The sequence below is a fragment of the Anomaloglossus baeobatrachus genome, chromosome 1, assembly GCF_048569485.1.
Source record: "Anomaloglossus baeobatrachus isolate aAnoBae1 chromosome 1, aAnoBae1.hap1, whole genome shotgun sequence".
Lineage (NCBI taxonomy): Eukaryota > Metazoa > Chordata > Amphibia > Anura > Aromobatidae > Anomaloglossus > Anomaloglossus baeobatrachus.
In genome coordinates, this window is record NC_134353.1 from 151,118,531 (window position 1) to 151,143,419 (window position 24,889).

The 24,889-nt window shown below is 42.4% G+C and overlaps 1 protein-coding gene across 2 annotated transcripts in view; it reads left to right on the forward strand.

The window, feature by feature from the left end:
- The window catches only part of SORBS2 (sorbin and SH3 domain containing 2), a 463,189-nt gene extending 445,532 nt beyond the window's left edge, over positions 1–17,657 (forward strand). Inside the window, exons 26-29 of one of the 2 annotated variants that reach the window (XM_075347123.1) lie at positions 136–243; positions 7,300–7,343; positions 10,491–10,597; positions 13,537–17,657. In XM_075347123.1, the coding sequence (XP_075203238.1) occupies positions 136–243; positions 7,300–7,343; positions 10,491–10,597; positions 13,537–13,598 (321 nt within the window). In that variant the 3' untranslated portion in view covers positions 13,599–17,657. The remainder of the gene's footprint in view (positions 1–135; positions 244–7,299; positions 7,344–10,490; positions 10,598–13,536) is intronic. The other variant, XM_075347124.1, reaches the window with a different exon arrangement.
- The last annotated feature ends 7,232 nt before the right edge of the window (positions 17,658–24,889 follow it).

Sequence of the window (24,889 nt, forward strand, 5' to 3'; positions counted from 1 at the left end):
CCCATTATTTGTTTTATATGTTGGTGGCATGTTAACAGCTATGTGTGACATTTTGCATGGGTTACATTTAATCAAGAATATAAATGGTTTGGTAAATTTAGAAACTGATTCCTGTCCTACTGTATGGTTTTGCAGACTGTTTATAAAAGTGATCTTGTAGTTGTTGGTAAGCCTCCTCGTAGTCCTGTGATGTCTAGAAAAGCCTGCAGTTCACCTGTGAAAAGCCCCAAAACCACCCAAAGGGTAGAGTAACTTCAATCCACTTTGTCAACTGTATTTCCACACTGAAAATTTCCGAAACGAGTAAATGATATTTTACATATTCATTTATTTAGCTTGTACTGTATTTTGCAACACATATGCTACGTGTGCATTTACCCTTAGATCAGATTAAACCCTGGCAGAGTCACCATCACCCAATTACTGCAGTGTGATGCTCTGTTATACTATGTGTGAAGAATGAACTTATCAATCATTGTACGTTTGTCATCATGTATGGTTTTTATAGATCAAAATGTACATAAATGTCTTAAATGTCTGTATTACTTATGTACTCATTGTGCTGCATAGCTATTTTGCATCAAATACATACATGTCCAATTGTATTTTGTGTTTTGTGATGCTTCATATAACAAGATACCTTGCTGTATAATATTTCAAGCTTGCGTGTCTGTATGTTGTTGTGAGCGAAATACACTCCTTCTATGCCTCTTGAACTCCAAATTAATAAGATTTTGTTTTACGAGCGCTCAAGAAATCAATACAGCACACACGCTTAGTATGGTGTACTCAAAGAATTCTCCTTTATTAGTACAGGTGACCAGTATATAAAGGGTCACCAACAAAGAATAAGTTCCCTCTGAATTATGCACCAATAACAGCAGTAGAGACGTGAACAGAAATGTGAAACCTCCCCACTGATCAGTGTTGGCTAAACCCAATGACATCATCATTAGCTATAAGACAAGATGGAGACTAGAAGAAAAAAATGGATTCTTTTCTCTCACATTGTCTTTATTAAAAAGATTGTTCCAGAAACTCCTGCCCACTACATAATAATTCTCCAGAATTCATTATAAATATGAGTCTTATATGGGTTATCCTGGGCAACCTATCTATGTAATGTAACTAAAAAATCTGTTATAATTTTGATGGCAGCACCTTTCTTCTTTGATTAGTTTTATCCTTTCACATTATTTTTGATTTGACATAAAGTGCAAAAGTTTGATCTTTAAAAAAGTTTCCTTTTAGGGTGTGGTGGTATTGGCACAGGAATTGTTTTAAGAAATAAACAGTGCTCCGCTATGTGCATACACTCCGCTGCGCTACTTTCTTGAAGTACTCTCTGTTGCCTTGTATTTCTGAAGCACTCTCCGCTGCCCTACTTTCCTCAGTGCATATTCTGCTGCCCCACTTTCCGTACGCGCATTCTGATAACCTGCTTTCCCAAGGCACATTTTGCTGCTTTCTTTCCTCAGACAATCTAAGCTGATGCCCTGCTTTCCTGTGACACTCTTCTGTCCTGTATTTCTGAAGCATACAGTGGTTCCCTACTTTCCAGAGACACGCTAAGACCTGCTTTTCCTATGACACACTTTGATGTTCTAATTTCTTATGGATAGCACAGAATGACCTCTGAAAAGTAGAGCAGCAGAGTGTGGCCAGAGGTGATAAGGCAGCAGCGTGTTCCCTGAGGTGAATAAGGCAGCAGAGTGTGCCCAGAGGTGAATTAGGCAGCAGAGTGTGCCCAGAGGTGAATTAGGCAGCAGAGTGTGCCCTGAGGTGAATAAGGCAGCAGAGTGTGCCCAGAGGTGAATAAGGCAGCAGAGTGTGCCCAGAGGTGAATAAGGCAGCAGAGTGTGCCCAGAGGTGAATAAGGCAGCAGAGTGTGCCCAGAGGTGAATTAGGCAGCAGAGTGTGCCCAGAGGTGAATTAGGCAGCAGAGTGTGCCCAGAGGTGAATTAGGCAGCAGAGTGTGCCCAGAGGTGAATTAGGCAGCAGAGTGTGCCCAGAGGTGAATTAGGCAGCAGAGTGTGCCCAGAGGTGAATAAGGCAGCAGAGTGTGCCCAGAGGTGAATTAGGCAGCAGAGTGTGCCCAGAGGTGAATAAGGCAGCAGAGTGTGCCCAGAGGTGAATTAGGCAGCAGAGTGTGCCCAGAGGTGAATAAGGCAGCAGAGTGTGCCCAGAGGTGAATAAGGCAGCAGAGTGTGCCCAGAGGTGAATAAGGCAGCAGAGTGTGCCCAGAGGTGAATTAGGCAGCAGAGTGTGCCCAGAGGTGAATAAGGCAGCAGAGTGTGCCCAGAGGTGAATTAGGCAGCAGAGTGTGCCCAGAGGTGAATAAGGCAGCAGAGTGTGCCCAGAGGTGAATAAGGCAGCAGAGTGTGCCCAGAGGTGAATAAGGCAGCAGAGTGTGCCCAGAGGTGAATAAGGCAGCAGAGTGTGCCCAGAGGTGAATAAGGCAGCAGAGTGTGCCCAGAGGTGAATTAGGCAGCAGAGTGTGCCCAGAGGTGAATTAGGCAGCAGAGTGTGCCCAGAGGTGAATTAGGCAGCAGAGTGTGCCCAGAGGTGAATAAGGCAGCAGAGTGTGCCCAGAGGTGAATTAGGCAGCAGAGTGTGCCCAGAGGTGAATAAGGCAGCAGAGTGTGCCCAGAGGTGAATAAGGCAGCAGAGTGTGCCCAGAGGTGAATAAGGCAGCAGAGTGTGCCCAGAGGTGAATAAGGCAGCAGAGTGTGCCCAGAGGTGAATAAGGCAGCAGAGTGTGCCCAGAGGTGAATTAGGCAGCAGAGTGTGCCCAGAGGTGAATTAGGCAGCAGAGTGTGCCCAGAGGTGAATTAGGCAGCAGAGTGTGCCCAGAGGTGAATAAGGCAGCAGAGTGTGCCCAGAGGTGAATAAGGCAGCAGAGTGTGCCCAGAGGTGAATAAGGCAGCAGAGTGTGCCCAGAGGTGAATAAGGCAGCAGAGTGTGCCCAGAGGTGAATAAGGCAGCAGAGTGTGCCCAGCGGTGAATAAGGCAGCAGAGTGTGCCCAGCGGTGAATAAGGCAGCAGAGTGTGCCCAGCAGTGAATAAGGCAGCAGAGTGTCCCCAGAGGTGAATTAGGCAGCAGAGTGTCCCCAGAGGTGAATAAGGCTACTTTCACACATCCGGTTTGAGCCCTGCGGCTCAATCCGGCTGTGAAAACTATGCAACGGATGCGGTGAAAACACCGCATCCTTTGCATAAGTTTTTACATGCGGCCGGTCCGGTTTTTTCCGGTTGCGGCATGCTACTGAGCATGCGCAGTGGAAAATACCGCATGCGGCGACCGGATGCGTTTTTTTCCGCATTGCGCCGCATCCAGCCTCCATAGGGATGCATTGAAAAATGCGCCGCAGCGGCCGGATGCGGCGCGATGCGGTGTTTTTTGCCGGAGCAAAAAACGTTGCAGGGAACGTTCGATCCGGCCGCCGCATCGGCTACATCTGCCGCATGCGGCAAAAACCGGACCGAACGCAAGCCCCTGCGGCACAATGCGGCACTAATGTAAGTCAATGCAAAAAAAACCGCAATCGGCGTTACAAAAGCCGGTTGCGGTTTTTCTGCAGAACGCCGTATTGTGCCGCAGAGCAAAAATCCGGATGTGTGAAAGTACCCTTAGGCAGCAGAGTGTGCCCAGAGGTGAATAAGGCAGCAGAGTGTGCCCAGAGGTGAATAAGGCAGCAGAGTGTGCCCAGAGGTGAATAACGCAGCAGTGTGTGCCCTGAGGAAAGTAGGGCAGCAGTGTGTGCCCTGAGGAAAGTAAGGCAGCAGAGTATACCCTGAGGAAAATAGAGCAGCAAAGTGTGCCCTGATGTAAATGGGCAGCAAAGTGTCAAAGGAAACTAAGGCAGCAGACTGTGCACTGAGGTCAACAGGGAAGCATAGCATGCCCTGAGGAATGTAAGGCAGCAGAGTGTGCCTTGAAGGAACTAGGGTAGCAGAGTGTGCGGAGGAAAGTAGAGCGACAGTGTGTGCCCTAATAAAACAGGACTACACTGTCTTCAGACCTACTTTTTTAGGACACATTCCACTGCCATGTATTTCTGAGGCACACTTTCTGGCCTGAGAAATCTACACAGGCAAAATCTACTGCCCTGAACTCCTGCCTATGTCCATAAGGCTACATTTGCACAGACCAATCACGGTTGTTAAATAATAGCCAATTGGTTACATGTAAGCTGATCAGAAATCCATCAATAGTCTGTATATACAGGCCGACCGCACTTCAATGCATATAGAGTGATCATTAACAAAATCATTCTGTGTCAATAGAGTATCATCATCAGCAAATGTCCTTTTTTCCACAGGATGATGAGCTGCCAAGAACGATGATTTTCAAGAAAGCTTAAAAATAATTTGCCTGAACAAATGAGCATTTACTCGTTCGTCAGGAGATTGTCAGCCTACTTAGCCTGATTATCAGGATCAAGCATTCCTAGAAAGGTTTATTATTATTACCGTAATTATAATTGGCTAATCCTCACACACCCCAACTGTACTCAATGGAAGAAAAAAAAGATGAGGAAATGTCCCCTTTATGGCACAGTCACTTATCATCTTCAAGAGAAAACCTCAGGTCACTAAGTTTTGAAAACGTTTAAGACAGTTTTCATGATGGAGTTGTATGCGTCCTCACTTGTCATTAATAGACTGTACTATCATATTTTTATGTATTTAAAATAAAACCAAATGTTTTGAAAACTTGGTGACCTCGAGATTTTTTTATAAGACAAGTCACAGTGCTTTAGAAGAGGACATCTTCATCTGTTTCTTCTACGAAGTACCTTAGCTACCTAGATGTGGTACAATGCAGCCTATCCAGACCTCAGGTACAGTAGTCAATCCACAGACCAATGTACGGTTAAATATATAAGGTGCATAGGACAAAAATAGAGCATCTGTCCAATAGCTCCCTTGTTTTTTTTCCTTGTGACAAAGTGTCTAAACATATTACATGAGGGTCTGTCCTCCCACTTCTTCCTTCTACGCTCATTATAGTCTACCTTCCCAAGACACACTCTGCTTGGTGAAAAGCAAAGCCAGAGGCAAAAAGTCAACTCAAAACTCTCCACAGTGAGGGACGTCCCGGAAGATTCTTGTGCAAAATCTAATAAGAATTGTTAAAGGAAACAGGTATCCAGCATGCCACGATACATATAAAATTCCAAAAAGTTAATTCCAAACAAATAAATAAAAACATAACAATGGAAAATAGACATGGAAAAAAACAGAGATATATTTCAGGTAGAAGCAAACTTGCTTCGGCAAAAAATTCCTTAATCGTTGCATCTTTGTTTTTTACCATGTATTTTCCATTTTTATAATTTTATTTATTGTTTGGAATAAACTTTTTTGGATTTTATATTGTGGGATGCTGGATACCGTTTTCCTTTAACTACACTCTGCTTGGTAACCTATTTTTCTGAGGCACACTCTATTGCCCTTCTCTGCACAATGTGCCTACATTTCAAACTGATGGTGTACCTACTAAGGATGTCCTTTTATGAGATACTTGCTAAAGTCCCATATATTCCATAAACCCTACTCATATTAAAGGTCACTGTTAGTTTATGCAATCCAAGCTCCCATTATCCAGCATAGCATTTGAATATTCAGAAAGGATAGTCGTTTAAAGATACATGTATAGCATGTCGCTTGGCTTAAATATGCTTATTTGTTGCGTTACAGTTAGGGATGAGCGGACCCGTGGATGTTCAGGTTTGGCTGGAGTTTGGTTAAACGTTTGGTTCGGTATCCAAACTCGACCAGAATTTGACCCTGGACACTGAGAACCCCATAAGTTAATGGGGACCCGAACTTTGGTGCTGTAAAATGGCTGTAAAATTGTTTTGTAAGGGCTAGGGGCCTGCAAGAAGAAGCAAAATAGGGGTAAGAGCAGGACAATTGTCCTCCAAAACAAATGTGAATAGAGATTAAATTTAAACAAAACATGATGTGGAGTTCCCCCTAATTTTGATATCCACTGCAGGAAAAGCAGATAGCTCAGCTATTTTCTTTACCTTGGATTGATATCAAAGTAGAGGGGATCCCACGCCATTTTTTAAAATTATTTAAATAAATTATTTTTAAAAATGGCGTGGGGTTCACTCTATTTTTGAAAATCATCCAAGGTAAAGCAGACAACTTAGGCTGCACTGCACAGCTGTCTACTTTATCTGAGCTGGTTATCAAAAATAGGGGAGACCCCACGGCATTTTTTTAAATTGATTTACTTTGTTCCCAGCAGCATCAAGGCATCTTCGCCATGCCAAAAGCTTGTTGATTAGCTGCAGCCTTTACATAAACTTTATTCAGCATCCAAACAGTACTTGAACTCAGACACCGAACACTAGATGTCTGGTACAAACCCCGAATTTTACAGTTCGGGTTCGCTCATCCCTAGTTAGTGTATGTGGATCTGTTACTCTTGAGGAAATTATTATTGGGGGTAGACAATAAGCTTAAATCTGACTTAATATTTGAATAATACATGAGGTTTATGTACATGTGATTGTTTAGATCTTTGCCTGGACTTTCACTAAACTGTAATGTGGTCAATGTTCCTTTTGCTGCAATGTTTGTTAATAATGTGCTATGTGCATTTTCCTGTGAATCTGAAAACATACTATACTATACCCTGTTACATTGCCCTATAACATGAAAGGTGACCAGAATAGGACATATCTACCTAATCAATATGAAAAGTATAGCTGTAAACTGAAATTAGTAGTAACAAATGATAACGATATATTACAAGATCATAGAATGTGATCTTGTAATATATTAGGAGATTAGGAGACTGATATATAACAGACAATAGCAGAGTCGTATGTTTGGCAGAAAGTGTTGCTTTGCTTTCCTTTAATAAAGGCACTTAGTTCAGTAGCACCCATATTACTACCAGTGTTTGTCAGATTGCATGGCGGCGTACATGAATGTGTACTGCTGTTTAATCACTTAAACGGAATGGGTGTCTATATACCGTACTATAGACAGTGTATTACACCCTCACATTTACAATTTAGTGTCTTTGGGCATTTTACATCTGCACTCGTGTAAAAAACACATAGTTCATCTAGCTAAATAGAAATATGTAAAACACAAAGCTTTGCTTACGAATAATTTGGGCTTAGTAGTGTCTTGTCAGCCGACCTGTTCACTGTGCCAGTGTCAGTCTGTCTGTATTTTGTGTCTGTATATTCTACAATGAGCCATAGTGAAGAATTACTCTAAGATCTATCGAAAACATATTATAATAATCCTGAATGTTATTTTCCCCGACAGCGAGCTGTATTCACGCATGAAAACATCCAGGCTATGGGGGAACCGTAAGTTTACCTTTTCTCTATACATATATATATATATTTTAGTATGTCTGAGTTGTATGCTAAGGCCCTCTGCGCACTTACCGGATTTTGCCGCGGATTTTTTGCGGATTTGCTGCATATTTCGCTGCAGAAAATGTTCATAACATCTCTGCAGTGAATCACCAGCAAAACCTATGGAAATAAAAAATGCTGTGCACACTATGCGCAATTTGACAGCTGCAGGTTTTGCTGCGGGATTCCCGCAGCAAAAACAATTGCATGTCACTTCTTTTACGCACGTCGCTGCAGAATTTCACTCTGCTGACTGCCATGTAATCGTGAAATCCCGCAGGGAATAACGCAGGCAGCAAATTCTGTGCGGTTCATTGTGTTTTCCTGCGTTATTCCCTCCGGTATTTCGCGGTTTACCTGCGGTAATGTACATCGCTGCCTGCAGTTTGCAGGGAAGTGATGTCATTATGTCAGGAAGAGGAAGCGGAGCAGAGTAAACACACACACATCACAGACACACACAGACATCAAAGACAGACATAGAGCACAGACACAGACATATAGAATACACATAGAAAGCAAACGGAAATATAGAAAACAAAACACGTGGGCTCCGCCGTATTTTTACCTTCCTGCCGAGGTAAGCACACAGCGGCGGCCCGGTATTCTCAGGCTGGGGAGGGCGAGGGGCAGGGTTAATATCCCCCGCCTTCCTCCCCCCCCTCCCGCAGCCGAGAATATCAGCCGCAGCTGCCCCGGGACTGTCGCATGCATTATGCGACAGTCCCGGAGTGTCCCCGGCTCTTCTTGTTGCCGTGATGCGGTGGCAATCAAGGTAATGCAAGGAGTTAATGGTGGCGGATCTCCGCCACTAAGTCCAGGCTTGATCATGGCAGCGTCTATGAGACAGCTGACATGATCAACCCGTAAGTAAGTGAATAAACACACACACCGAAAAATCCTATTTTAAATAAAACACAAAAAAGCTCCTGGGTCACCCGTTTTTTAACCCCCCCGAAACACACAGCTCCGGCGTAATCCACGTCCTGCAATGCTTGCATTCAGCCGCGACTGACACAGCGCTGAATGCAGCCTCGCAACGAGACAGCAGAGGTAACCACAGGGCATTTCCCACGGCCGGTAATGTGAACTCACTACCGCTCGGGAGAAATGCAGCGTGTGCTCACAGGGACTCTATCTATCTATCTATCTATCTATCTATTTTTCGATCTATTCTTCTATCTGTCTATTTCTCTATCTATCTATCTCAGAATGAAATTACTTTTTTTTTTTCAATGTGCTTTATTGCATTGAATGCAATAAAGCACATGTACCAACCCGCACGCGTCAAAACCACGGCAATACCGCGAACAATACCGCGGTAATACCGCGGCAAACCGCATGCGGTTTTCGGGTGCGGTTTGCCGCGGTTTTTTACCGCGGGTGCTGTAATCTTTCAATGCCTGCGGAATTTTCTTGAGAAAATTCCATTTTCCAGTGCGCACAAAGCCTTAAGCAGCAATCAAGGTTTTTTTTGTATTATATCACTGTCACAGAATATATAATTTAGCTAGTATTACTGTATTTAGTTGCTGCTTTCTAGCTGAAAATACGTTATATTTTGCGTCAGTCAGTTCATGTTATCCCATAGTGACCCCTAAAAATTAAATTGTCTTATGTTTTCTGATGGGGATCACTATCTCAATCAATAGAAGTTAATGGATGGATGTGATATTAAATGGACTAAACCACTGATGTTCCCAACAGACTGCACAATGTCTGTCACACGATTTTTTATTTGCCACTGCAGACAGAGTCTAATGGCTCCAGCTTAGGAGTCTCAAACTAAATTGAGTTTGGGGCCAGTTAGAAAAATTGTTAGGACGCAGTTGTTAAATTTAGGGTGGGGCTACATGGCGACTTTGGCCAGGGCAGAGGTAGCGTGGCCAAATTTTGGTTTGTGTAGCTGCTACATCACGGTGTCATACAGGTAAATGGCACAGCTGTGTGATGCCTAGTGTACCGTGACAGCCCCCTATATACAGTATGTTGACCCCATAGCTCCTCTATATAAGTATGATAATAGTCTAAATGCTGTACAGTATGTTGGCTACATAGACCCCTCTATATGGTATAATGACCTCAGAGCCCTATATATACAGTATTTTGTCCTCACTGCTCTCTACATACAGTGTGATAGCCCTGACAACCTTAAACATGCATGATGATGGTCCCCACAGCCCCCTATATTCAGTATGATGACACCAAAGTCAGCCAGTGCTTACCTCCTCTATTTTACTTGAGAGGTCCTATCCTTCAGGTACAAGCAACGTCAGGCACACATCATGAATGAATACAATAGTAATAATCTTTCTATAAGGCTAGCATATTCCACAGCACTTTACATACATCCGCAACATTGTCCCCATTGGGGCTCACAATCTAAGGTCCCTATCAGTATGTCTTTGAAGTGTGGCAGGAAACCCACGCAAACACGGGGAGAACATATAAACTGCTGGAAGATGTCTGTGGTGGGTTTTGAACACAGGACCCCAGTGCTGCAAACTGCAGTGCTAACAACTGAGCCACCGTGTCGCCCATCATTCAGCAGACTCACACAGCTTGCTGTGTGGCAGCATCTGATTTTCTGCAACATGGCCGGAACAACACCCAGCACATTTAAAGATATAGTGCTGGACCCAGCCAATAGCTCTCATTCTACCAAAAGGCCAAGTCCACCTCTGGGTATGGGCCAAAAGAAATTTAGGTGGCCAAGTGTTTGAGACAACTGCTTTAGCTAGTCATGAGATGCTGCGCTCATTTTACAAAGTATTCATAGCAAAGCATAGAGGGAAAAAATGTATGATGAAAGCTAGGAATCAAAATCAAGGATCAATGGAAGAGAACAAAAAGTTGAAAGACATGAGTAATCAGGTGGAGGGTGAAGTTTTAGAAATAAAAATTACTACAAGAAAACTTCTTTAAATATTGCAGTGCTTGATATTAAGTCTAGAACAGTGTGTGACAATAGAACAGTGGGTCCTTTCATATAATTTCTTTAGTCAAGGAGCACTGATGACTTGTGACAGAAGAAGGACAATTGACGTAAAGTCTAAAATCTCAGCATGGTACATGTTATACCTTTACTTTTGCCAGATACCAGTCCTTGTACAACTATACCCCACGGAATGAAGATGAGCTAGAATTACGTGAAGGTGATGTCATAGATGTCATGGAAAAATGTGACGATGGATGGTTTGTAGGTATGTTTTCTCTTACGACATCTTATTTGCAATTCTAAAGGCTGCTTTACACGCTGCAATTAATCGTGCATTTGCGATCCCACGCGCCCCCATCCTTTGTGCGGCACGGGCAATTTGTTGCCTATGTCGCACAAAGTCATAACCCCCATCACACGTACTTACCTCCCGAACGACCTCGCTGTGGGCGGCGAACATCCACTTCCTGAAGGGGGAGGGACGTTCGGCGTCACAGCAACGTCACACAGCGGCCGGCCAATAGAAGCGGAGGGGCGGACATGAGCGGGACGTAAACATCCCACCCACCTCCTTCCTTCCGCATTGGTGGCGGCCGCAGGTAAGCTGCAGTTCATCGTTCCCGGGGTGTGACACGGAGCAATGTGTGCTGCCTCGGGAACGATGAACAACCGGAGCACAGAAGGACGTTCGTTTTTTGGGGTTTTTTTTGAAAATGAGCGACGTGTCAGCGAGCAATGATAAGGTGAGTATTTTTGCTCGTTCACAGTCGCTCATTTGTGTTACACACTACGATATGTCAAACGATGCCGGATGTGCGTCACTAGCGACGTGACCCCGACGACATATCGTTTGATATATCGTAGCGTGTAAAGCCCGCTTTAGAAAGTAACACAAAATCTGGAGCAAAACTGCAAAACTACATTGTGCAAGGAAGGCTGAAATAAAAATATAAATGAAGAAGTAACATATTATATTTTGGCATCTTTTACCTACTATTGTTTTTACACTTCAAGCTGCCCCGCTGGTTTAGCACACAGAAATATCTCACAGGCGTTGGCTTTAATTTTGGACTCCCACCTATTAGGATAAAAGTTCCCTTTTCACATGTTCCCAATCTAGATAGGAAGATCATACATTTAGGTCCATCCATTGTAGTTAATGTGAGAAGTTGACATTGAAGCGTTTCCCTTCTCCAATAAATGCACTTGAACAGAGCAGAACTCATGCACGTCCACTTCTTCATCTCATTTACTCCTTTGCGTGAGATGGGACTCTCCCACTCTGCCAAAATATGGGGGTCCCATGTGCATCAATATTAGTACTTAGCTGTCCCTGCTTCCACGCTTCTCCTTTCCTCCCTGATATGGAAAATATATGTTAACAACCACCAGACATGGTAAGGCAAGTCTGTGACCAGATGGTTGAAGGCCACACAGAAGGGCATCACATGCCACAAATTGGGCATCCTTGCTTTAAAACATCCTGTGGCTTTAACCCAGTGTAGCAGACTCAGGATGGAAGGTGACAAAAATGACATCAGATGCAGGGATGTGGCGCCAGACACGTTGTTTGTGTGTGCCGCATGTCTTTCTGAAGACTTAAGAGTAGTAAGCAACACAAGTCACAGTATGCACTAATGCATCACTTGATCTTCAAGGCCATTTTGTGGACACTTCTGTGTCAGTATCTGACTCTGTTTGATATTAATGCTTGTACTCGGTAGGACAAGCAGCGCATGCACACACCTGCCGCGGTGCTGGTTCCATGCTTCTGATATCACTGGCAACATCTTTTTGCTTGCTGATGCAGATGAAAGGGCAGTTCATATTTTATTTTTTAAAGGGAACCTGTCACCAGATTTGTCCCCTATAAGCTGTGGCCACCACCAGTAAGCTTTTATATATTCTAGAATACTGTATATAAGTGGCCAGGCTGATCTGTATAACACAAAAACACCTTTTATCATACTCACCTACAGGACGGTCCGGTCTGTTGGGTGTCACTCGTCTCAGTCCAGCGCCTCCTATCTGCCTTCCTTCGCTGTCCTCCTACTTGCTTCATGTGGATGACAGGTCATATGTCATCCACATAGAGACCGCCCATGTGCTCCTGCAGACTTCCACTTCTCTCTGCCCTGATGCGGGCAGATCAAAGTATTGTAGTGCGCATGAGTGGCCGTTCTTTGACCTTTGCCTTTGCCTGTGCATTGAAGTACTTTGCTCTGCCCGCAGAAAGGCAGGGAGAAGTACACGTACGCAGGAGGACAATGGTGGTCTCTGTATGAATGATGTAAGATGCATCATCCAAACCAAAGCGAGAAGGAGCACAGCGATCGCAAGAGAGGAGGCGCCGGACCAAAACCATCAACAGCCATCGGACTGGACCACCCTGCAGATGAGTATAATAAAAGATGTTGTTTAAGTCATACAGATCGGCTTGGGCTCTTATATACAGTATTCTAGAATATATAAGGGCTTACTGGTGGTGGCCGCAACCTATAACGGAGAAATCTGGTGACAGCTTCCCTTTAAACTAGAAATGTTCTTCACTTTCAGATCACCTGCCCATTTTTCTAAATAAAATATTAATACATTGCTCATTTAGACTTTTATCTCATGTTCAGTCCTCATACTGTAATATAAGAAATGACAGGGCAAGTCATCCAAAAGGGATTCGCCTCTATTGTATCCTTATTTTCTTATTTGGAAAATGCAATAGGGTTTGACCCTGTAGGTTCTCTACAGTGAGTACATGTATGTTTGCAGATAATAGGGCAGATTTACTAAGTTACTGGCATTCATTATCTGGTTTAATTTGTGACAAAAAACATTCTTGCATGCTTTGTGCCACATTTATTATGTATTTTCTAACCATATTTTCAACATACCTGAAAAGGGGACATGACCTATCAGAAAAGGGGTCGACAAAGGGGCTTGGTCTACAAAATCACAATTACATGCACCAGAATTGTGACAAAAAATGGTGCACCTTTGTGGACCAAAGTAAACCAAGTAACAAGTGGTACAAACTTAAATGTGTAGTATTTTACACTGTCTATTCCTTCAAGCAGCATAAAGCACATAGAAAAAACTGGTCCATTTTAAGATTTTCAGATCTAAGTTTGAATTAACAAAATTACTTTTAATCATCAGCTCTGATATCTCAAAAGCTTTTACTCACCCAATGTTTCTCTATATTTTCAGGAACTTCTAGAAGAACAAAGTTCTTTGGCACGTTCCCAGGAAACTACGTCAAAAGGCTGTGATTGCAGTTTGTTTTGCTGGGATGCTTGACTTGTCACACATAATGCTAAGAAGCACGATCTTTATTTTTGACCTGAACCAGTTCATATGTAGTTCTGCAATCTGAAAACATCTAGCAGTATTAGAGCCTTCCCGGCCCAGTCTCATCACTACCGATGTTCTAGCACCAATAATTATTCACTCCTTGATCTCGTAGGATGCACTGCCTCTAATGAAGGGAGGTTTGGGAGTTAGAAACACTGTGTAAGACACTCTGAGAACACAAGTTATTGAAGATGTTAGTCTGCCTAGATATCTGTTCACAGAAATGGATAATTGGGGGTAAAGCGATTTCCACTAGCACTTCCATCCCAGATGTATCACATAGCCTGACGTATCAAAAGGGCAATGACGTCTGATGATCCTGGTTTTAAGTACATATGGCGCTCTGGTAAAAGAACGCAGGCTTTCACAGACCATGAGTTGTAAATGGCAGATGAAACATTAGGTCTTGCTAAAGACACGTCTATGTGATCAGAATAAAACAATTGAGAATATACTGAATTGTAGTTTGTCATTACCTATTACAGACTGAGCAGACACTCAACATTAATTGCTAAAATAAAACCCTAAACAGAAAATTTTACAAATGTAACCATAGCTACATAAAATTCCAAGGAAGATACTTAAATGCATATTACATCGATGTAAAGGGGGCAATCTGAAATAACACTGAGCCGCAGGAATATTGGCAGAGGGAATATGAGCACTAAGAATATGGGCAGCAGGAATATGGGCAGCCATTTGGAACTGCTGATTTAATATATATCAATTTCTCTTATGACCCACATTTTCTGGAGAATATATAACAATGGAGACCATATGATGGATTGTTGAGTCACGTTTTGTATACAAGCAGTTGGATGCATATTTGCTTTCTTGTCTAAGTAGTTCTAAAAAAACAAAAACAACAACCGCAATGATAACTTGTTGGTGCCATATACTGGTTATAATGTGCTGTTCTGCTTCTTCACGTCTGTTGCAAAGCCTCAGATTCCATTGTTTCTGAGTTGGAGAGTAGCACAATGCATTTCTCCTTTCAGCAGATCCAGTTGTGCGGGGCGATTTTCCTATTATAATAGAAATGACCACATAGATTTTTGTACAGCCTTAGGTCACATCCATGAGTAGATGTCAGACCTTTATCTGCGCCTAAACTGTGCAAATATAAAAGGAGCTGCCCTGTTAGGCCCGTGTCACACATCCATTTTTTTTTTTGCCATCAGTCACAATCCGTCGAATTTTGAAAAAAATGTATCCAGCGCTGGATCCGGTTTTTTTTTCATTGACTTTTATTAGCGACGGTTTGCGACGGATGGCCTCATGTTTCATCCGTCATTGGGCGGATCCATCGAAAACTTTTTGTCCGTTGGACAGAGCCTACGTCCACTGTAACGTTTTTTGTGTACGTCGGAAAAACAGACAGTGACAGATCTGTCGCTGTCCGTCGTTTGGTAGAATGGAAGCCTAAGGGCGCAGGATCCGTCATCCGTCAAATGACAGTGGAAGCCTAGACCGAGTGTTACACAGCTGCAACATCCCACATTGAACTTACATATTAGACTAATGTTGGCTGAGCCCTCCAATATCGACACATTTGGCCAGCAGTTTAATTTGTATAGGGGCACCACCTACCTAATCATAGTCTAAGATGTTGGACAATTATAGGCCTCCAGCAGAGATGTCTGTTAGCAGCTTAGTCATGGATAACACATATGAGTTTGGCTGAACCAATAGTCTTGTGTATGGAAAATCTGTCAGTCGGGATTACAGGCTGGGGTGTCTGTCGGTCTAACAATCGGCTGAAGCATCATTCTGCTTACATCTATCTAATGTATATGATGGGGTTTGCAGTTGTTTTTTTGAGAAGAGCACATAGAAGCATATTTTCGCTGTGTACATTTAATCCCATTCTTCTGCCACTCCTGTGTTTACAATAGGATTTAGTGATGTAATGTCCACAGTGACATCATAAGACATAACCATATTAGCGAATTACAGCATGCTTTAGTGAATGCAGCTGCACTGTGTGCTATTGTACACATGAGATTTGCACACAGCTGTCTGAATAGGGGCACAATCAAGTAGACAATGGGCAACCCAACAAAAATAAAAATGATCAAAAAAAGGTCTAGTTTGGAATTTAAAGGGAACTGGTCAGGTCCAATATGCACCCAGAACGACGTTCTGGGTACATATTGCTAATCCCTGCCTAACCGTCCCTCTGTATCTAGTAGCATTGATAAATAGATCTTTAGAAAAAGTATTTCTAAAGATCTTTTATCTCGTATGCTAATGAGCGAGGGGACTAGTCCCCTGGGCGTTAGTTCCCCTGGCTAATACGCCCCATTAGCATGTTAGTATGCCCCTGGGGATGTGCTAACATGCTAATCAATGCGTATCATCAGAGGATGATCTGACTTACCTCTCCGTTGCCATTGCCGTCGGACGCTGGATTTTGGATCATGCGCACTACTTCAGATTGAAGCCAGGATGCGTACACCCGGCTTCATGTGCGCATGACCAAAACTCTGGGGTCATGCGCACTGAGCCGAAATCCAGCATCGGGCAGCGATGGCAACGGAGAGATGAGTGAGATCATCCTCTGATGCTGCGTATTCATTAGCATGATAGCACACCCACAGGGGCCAACTAGCAAGGAAAGCAACACTCTCGGTACTAGACCCCGAGTTTGTTAGTATATGAGAAATACTATGTTACCAGATACAGGGACGGTTAGACAGGGATTAGCAATATGCACCCAGAACTGCTCGTGGCTCTGTGTGCATATTCCACCTGATAGGTTCACTTTAATGATCGTTCCCGGAGTAAACTAAAAGTAGTTATCTGTTAGCAACACTGACATTTGCACCATGCTGCATGTAGATCTTTGCTGCCTCTCTAGCGATATTTCCTGAGTTCATATAACTTTAAGGGTATATCCAAACTGGATGTATTAGGAAAAAATTCTTAGTGGCAGCATCTGCAGTAAATTGTGTAGATTTTGTTGCGATTTTTGCCGAGAAATGCAGTGAATCAGTTGGAGTGAATACCCACAACATAAATTGACATGATGCAGATGTGAAGTTACTCTGCAGATTTGCCCCACAGTATGTGGATGAGATTTTTATGTACCGCTGAAACAATAATATGCTGCATATTTTCTGTCCAGATTTTTAAATAAGTACCACATCCAACCTGTGTGAAGAAACATTAATCTGCATACTTGCATGCACCACTATGAAGATATATCAAACGGAACCGGTCACCAGAGTCATGCTCCGCTAACCACGGACAGCATGTATCAGATACTGGCTGCATTATGGCCGCCATGTGCGCTTTACTCTGAAAGCTGCCGCCTTGGACTGATCATCCCAGACATTCAGTCTCTGCTCATCTTTTCACAGTGTTTTCTAAGAAACATCACGGTGGTTCAGAGTAAAATACAGCCAGTAAGATGCAATAATGATGTTTGTGTCTGATTCCCGTTGCCCTATTGCACCATTAATCAGCTGACAGATTCCCTTAGGAACATATTTGGATTAACTAATAAAATTGAAGTGACTTTCCATGGCAGACGTTCACTAAATAAAGGATAACTGATTAAATGTTTTGCACAAACTGCTATAAAGAATATGGAATAGAAAGCATCAATGTCCAATGCCGTCTTTTCAATATCCTGAGGCCATTTTTCCTACCATACTTCTACATTATTGGACATCGGCTATGGTCAGTCAGTGAGTTCACTACACATATTTATCACCACCTTTACCTGAGTTTCACATTTTTATATCCCAACACAGCACCACAAGCCGATAAGTCACACAGTATTCGTAACACAGAATTTTAACATAAAATCTTCTATATATTATATTTTGTTCCACCAGAGCAACGACACAACATGACCTTGAATTTCAGTCTTTGAAGACATTAATTCCTTATTACTGATATCAATATCGGAGGGAAAATCTTAAATAAATGGAAAAACATTAATGTGGCACATTTTTTTTTTATTTTTTTTTTAAAGAAATGCAACAAATCTTCCTTGAATGGGATGAGCTACAATACAAGACCAACCCCAGTAGGAGCTTTCGATCACAATCTCAGACAACTCCATTTAGTAAAATAATCAGTAAATAGGAATTATTTTTCGATCTACCAAAGATCTCTTCTGATCTACATTAACGTTTGTATGGTGTAGTCATAACATACAGCATAGCACCATAAAGTATGAGATCCAGACGATCAGTGGAGGCCCCACCAATATTAAGGATAGGTGAAGATACGCGATTTTCGAATGACATTACAAATGATGCAATGATTATTTTCTGGCTTCATATATTTCCAAATCTCTTTTGTTCAGCCAGTAGATATGCAATGTAAGAATTCTACCTAATTTTAAAAGCCATAATTTGTAGTTTGCATGTGGGTGATGTCTGTGTTGAGATCAGTAAAAGAGGAAGAAATTGGAAGGAGAAGCACTTATTATCTGCTAAACAATGTGACACATAAAACATGAAGACAATGCATGGCCATATAACTAGAGACAATTCCCTGAGGTCACCAAGAGTTGTGGAGATGTCTAGTTTGTCAGTGGCCTGGGTTTCAGACTGCTAGTTTACAGGTGAATGTTAGCTCTGGCTATACGGCACTGAAGAATAGTCCCCAACGTTTAGGAGTGGCACCTGACATTGAGTACACAGGTTTTCAGCACCTTATTAAACAGTGTTTACTATATTTCTGCTTTTTGTTAGATTAACGCTCACACTTTCTGTAGTATTTTGTATATATTTTGCCCATTGTAAAGAGCCTTTGTCCCGTGTCCTCTGTGATGCCATTGGGAATGCCCAAGTCAGCACAAGGCTGCCAGCTTTTCTCTGCTCTCTGCCACACTAGCCAGTTCAGACCTGTAAAATAGCCTTTTATGAACGATTTTGTGAAACAATGAACTTGTTTTACCAGTGGTATGTAAATGTACATATTTATTTGTTACAGAGAAATGCTATAAAATAGACATCCTTTTTGCAGTATTTCATGTTGAAGAAATAAAGAAGCTTTATATTTGAAAGGCTTTGACTTTTACAGTTGTTCTACTGCATGCAGCTTTGCTATAAACACCTACTTTTGGTGGCATTAATATGAGGGAGTATAGTGTCTAACTCGCGCATGGGCATCCTTCAGCATCCCGTGCCTTCTAGACGACATCTCTCACGTATGGGATGGTACTGTGGCTGCTGGTCATGAGAGATGTGGTTCCAGAACAGATGGAATGGGTGGGTTTCCCCATGCTGGCCTAATGCCTGTATTATTTCATAGTGCACTGTTTCTACTCTCTGTATCTGATTTAAAAAATAAAAAAAAAAATGTTTCATACCTGGCTTCCAGATAATTAATGATGGGTTCTTACAAGCAAACAATATATGTGTTATTTTTCCTTGGTTTGTTATTTTTCTTCAATAGACATCTAATAAATTTTGCCTGGAATAAACAATAATTTGCGAGTTATTATTTACTGTAAGACATTCATGAAACACTGCACATATAGAGAAAATGTTATAAGAGTTTTTTGAACAAAAAATGTAGAAAAGTGTGCACAGCCAAAAAAATGGGAAAAAAGGTTGTTACATCATGTATTAGGAACAACCATGATCAAAAAGGAGAAAAAGGAAAACAATAGTGATAAGCACACCTGCATAAATAATAATGCAAATGTTATTAGTAGCTGGAAAATACAACATTAAAAAAAGATAAAACCATAAAATACAATCATTGACTGTTGACTATCCTAAAAAAATCACCAAGTAACAGACTAATACTCCAATACCAATACCCCATGGGTATTAATCTCTAGGTGATATTCTTAGGATAGCTTTTATATATATATATATATATATATATATATATATATATATATATATATATATATAAATAAATAAATATATATATATATATATATATATATATATATATATATATATATATATATATATATATATATATGTGTATGTATATATATATATATGTGTATGTATATATAATATAGGTATTTCATATAAGCGTGTGTATTACAGCCAGTAAAAGTGTTGCGCCGCTGACCTGGTCAGGCGCCACTGAGTACTGCACCCATGCTGGGGACAGTGCAACACAGGTAATCCAGAAGGCTGACCGAGGTGTGATTACACAGGCGCATAGTAATCAGGTCTCCCACATCTCCCTTAAGATAGGGACCCCTGGGGAATCCAGGAGGGAGCGTGGCCTCCATGTCCACTCAAGGGGTGTGGTAGAGAGTCTGGTTGCTAAGTTGCGTAGGCAGGCACAGTGGGGAGGGAGTAGAGAGGAGTCTGGAGTGGAGCTCAGAGAGGGCAGACGTGCAGGACCCACTAGTCAGACAACGCACGTGCAGTGGCTACCGACGGGGGGAGATTGGTCACCTGGTAGTGCCACCCAAAATCCACCCAAGGCTAGAAAGAGCAAAGGGGTGGCTGAGTACGGGGACTGCCAGGGAGGTACCAGGCCCATAAGGATTACAGGTCCCAGTGCAGAGATTCATTCAGTTTTCCCTGCCAAACCTGCCGGAGGGGTATTTCAGACCCTCACCATAACACCAGAGTCCGCAGCCACGTAGCGAAGAGAGGGCCCATAGCTCACAGGAGGCAAGCAGCCTGGAGTGACCTGGTCCAGGCTACAAGCAAACGGGCCGAAACGAGGGGAGAATAGGCAGCAACAACTTCCCTGGGCGACCCCAGCAGGACTACAAGTCGGGGTCACCTCAAAAACGCCAGGGCTAGAAGGGCGAGTCGGTAGACACCCTCACAAGTCAGCCTGAAGGAGTGCCTGGTTTCCTCTGGTTCATCCCAGCTACGCCCGGGTACTCACCCTGCCATCAATTGTGAGTAAAAACCCTGAAAGACTGTCTGGACTGTGCCTGAGTCATTTTGCTACTTGTGGTTTCACACACGCTCCAACCGGACCCTGGGGCCTGCCTCACTCTCGGGAGGCCACGTCACCCAGCTGCACACAACACCAGCCCCAAGCGTCCCCTAACCTGCAGCGGCGGTCCCCTAACCGCAATACCGAGAGTGGCGTCACGAAAATCCAAAGAAGGTAACTTATCTGTGACCAGACCATCCCACGTGGAGTCCCTGAAGGTAATGCTACACAACACCTGTGGGGCTTCACAAAAGCACTCGCTGTGACCGTAGGCAAACTGTCGTGGATGTACCCAAATGAAAGCCGGGGGAGCCATGTCATCTGCTGGTGTAGGTCCACTGTACTTTATCAAAACCAAATCAAATTTTTAGAGCACTTCATGCTTCCTTCTGCCGACAAGCTTTTTGGAGCTGGAAATGTTATTTTCCAGCAGGACATGGCACCTATCCACACTGCCAAAAGTACCAATACCTGGTTTAATAACCACAGTATCACTGTGCTTGATTGGCCAGCAAACTCGCCTCACCTAAGCCCCATAGAGAATCTATGGGGTATTTTCAAAAAGCAGGCAGAGGGCACTCACCATTCCAGTGCAGCTTATTTTATTTTGTCTTGACTATAAACATTATAGGCAAAAGGGAAGTGAGGGGGGCACAAAGGTTGACAGCACTGTTTCGCACCTCAGCGGGTGCTTCGGGTATTGTTAAGAGGAAGATCAGACACCAGACCCAACAATGCAGAATAGCTGAAGGCTGCTATCAAAGGAACCTGGGCTTCCATAACACCTCAGCAGTGCCACAGGCTGATACATCTATGCCACGCCGCATTGATGTAGTAATTCATGCAAAAGGAGCCCCGACCAAGTATTGAGTACATTTACTGTACATACTTTTCAGTAGGCGCCAACATTTCTGAGTTTAAAATCAGTTTTTCAGTTGGTCTTATATAATATTCTAATTTTCTGAGATAATGGATTTTGGGTTTTCATTGGCTGTAAGCCATATTCATCAACATTAACAAAAATAAGCATGTGAAATAATAGATCACTCTGTCTGTAATGACACTATATAATATAGGTATTTCACTTTTTATATTGAATTACCGAAATAAATAAACTTTTTGAGGATATTATAATTTATTGAGATGCAGTTGTATGTCAATTATAAATATGTACAAGATGATTTAAAAAGAATGCAATAACTATAGAAAAAATGCCAGCTATTAGTACATCCCTTGGAGTGTTAGCCTGCCATGATGCGCCCGGATCATGGTGGGAGTTCACTGCACAAAATAAAACCAATAATATGGAGAAGAAAAAAGTCCAGTGAACAGGCAAGGAATATCCAAAAAAATTAACTTTTAATCCACAATGCTTATGCCTTCATCAAGGTATATACTATATATACACCTTGATGAAGGCATAAGCGCCGAAACGCATAGTCTACATGTGACTGCTTCACTACACAGCTGAATATATTGTTCCCTGGAATTTTTAATAATGGATTAAAAGTTAATTTTTATGGCTATAACTTGCCTCCTGTTTGCTGGACTTTTTTCTCCTCCATATTCTTGATTAAAAAGCATGGTACAAAATTACAGTATAACCCAACATGAATATAACACAAATTTAGTAACATGAAAAGCAAAACAATCTCTCCACATTTTATCTATACACTACTAATAATCAATGTAATTTCCATTGGTGACACGGCACCAATCAACCTGCACATACAGTATACAGTACAAGAATAAAGTTGGGAAATACCTTTTAGTGCAATGGTTTTCCTTGTTCTGATTGGAATGAGCACATTATAGAATCACACACAAAAACCATGAAGGAATACATATGAAAACAAAGAGTACAGAAACACGTGTGAAAAAAAACCAGAATGTGTTAAATCTGAGATTCCTCAAAGTACCACCATTTTACTCCCTTTACACCCTTTTGGCATTATCTCAAGCAGCGTCACCAGGTAGTCAACTAGAATAGCTTCCATTGAACAGATATGCTTTGTCAAGAGTTCATTTGTGAAGACAGCGGCCTTCAGAAAGTGTTTGTGACAATCAGGTGTTTTTTTTACAGAGGCAATGTTTATACACAGTACCATGCAGTCCTGAGCCGTATTTCACCAGTGTTCTAAGCCAGAACATGGCAAGAACCATTCAACTAAATAAATAGAAACAACAGTCTGTCAATGCTTTAACCCTAGAACGCGCAGCCATAGAAATCAACGATAGAAAACAAGTAACCTAGCAGGCCTGCGAGGCCCCAGGTATGCGTTCTAGGGTTAAGACACGAAGGTCAGTCAGTCCAGAAAGCATATCAAGTGCAGTCATGAAACCCATCAATTGCTTTGTTGAAACTGTTCTCATGAGGACTGCTCAGGAAAGGGAGAATATCATCTGCTGCAGAGGAAAAGTTCATCAGAGTTACCAGCCTCAGAAACCAAAAAGTGACAGAACCTCCGATAATAACCTTCTTCAATTATGCACAGACATCTTAACATCAACTGTACAAAGGAAACTGGAAGACGCGGTAATTTATCCCTGAATTACTGCAAAGAACTACTGATGTCTGTAAACAAGAAGAAAATACTTGTTAGGACATGCAACACAAGAACTGGACAGTTCTGATGAGTCAAAATTTTAGATTTTTGGTACCAACTGTAATATCTTTGTGAGATGCAAAAAAAAAATTAGAGGACGGTCTTTAACATGTGTGGGGCCCACTGTGAAGCAAGGATGTGTGTGTGATGGCACTGTGCTGGTGATACTGTCTGGTGATTGAACAAAGGCTACCACAGCATTCTTCAATGAAATGCCATCCCACCTAGTTTGACAAGATTTGTGTTGCAAAAGGACAATGACCCAAAACACATCTGCAGGCTATGAAAGAACTATGTGACAAAGGACAACAGGATGGAGGGCTCTGTCAGCTAACATAACCTCCACAATCACTCTGTGACATCTGTGTCAGTATCTGTCCCCTCTGTGTCCCCTTCAGTTGGCACTGCTGGGTAACAATACGGTAAGTTGATTTTATTTCTGAAACTTATGGTTAAAGGGATGGTCTGAAGACTGAAGAATACCTATTTATTTATGGCCACAATCTAAACAAATTTCTAATATGGCTGTTTTAAAAACTTCCTGTCCTTCTTTGACTACACTATCTAATTAGTATTGATTATTTTTCATACTTGCTGTCTGATGACGCTCCATTTGAGAAACCCAGTAAATGCTGGTATAGTCAAACAAAGCGCCATCAGGGGGCAGAGGCTGCAGTCTTTGTCACAGACCTTGGTTCATCTCTGAAACAAAGTGTCATCAGTGACACTCGTTTCAGGAGCTGCTCTGTCCCTGACCTGTCCCTCCCTGATCGTTGTGCACTGTGCAATCTGCACAGTGACAGTGTCCGCACTATTGCAGGCTCAGAACAGTAGAGCCAGCAACACAGAGGAGCATGCACTATCAGTGTATGGTGTCAAAGTACTTGGTGGTCTTCAGAGATCAGTATCGCCCTCGCAAGTGATGTCACTCTGGGGGCGGCGCTGGTCTCTGCATTCTACTGGGTACTGTGAGCACACTAATAGTGCGCGCTGCTCTATGTTGCCTGCTCTACTGATTTTAGCTAGCAACAGAGTAGACACTGTCACTGTGCAGATCATAGTGCACAGTGAGCAGGGAGGGACAGAAGAGAGACACAAGAAAAAGAGCAGCCCCTGAAACAAACGTCACTGATGACGCTATTGATTTTTTCTTGACTGTCCTGATGAAGGAGACGAAGCTCTCTGAAACAAGTTTACTTGAATAAAAGAGCTTTTATTACTCAACATCTGGACTTTCTGGTGACAGCACGGCATACATCTGGTTCCTCTACTCTGCCACTGATTACTGATGAGGCTGTGAAATTACGGCACTGGGATTCTCAAACAAAGCATCATCAGACAGAATATAGGGAAAAACAATCGATAGTTGTTAGATAGTGTAGTCAGGGAACGGTAGGACATTTTTAATACAGCTATATTAGAAATTAGTTTAGTTTGGGGCAATAAAAAGAGAAGGATTTTGATTGAAATTTTTTCAGCCTTCAGACTACCCTTTTAAGAACAGCATGGAAGCTTTGGAGCGAATTCTTGGCTAGTTAGTGTTTCTCCCTGCTGTCAGATCTGGCTGGGGCTGCTCTCTATTTATACTCCTAGGCACAGAGGCAGACGACCATACATTCTCTACTCTGAGAGAATCGGGACGATTATGCAAATGACACTCTGATCAAACTCTAATCACAGAGTTTGATCAAAGTGTCGGGATAGTTTTTGCTGATTTT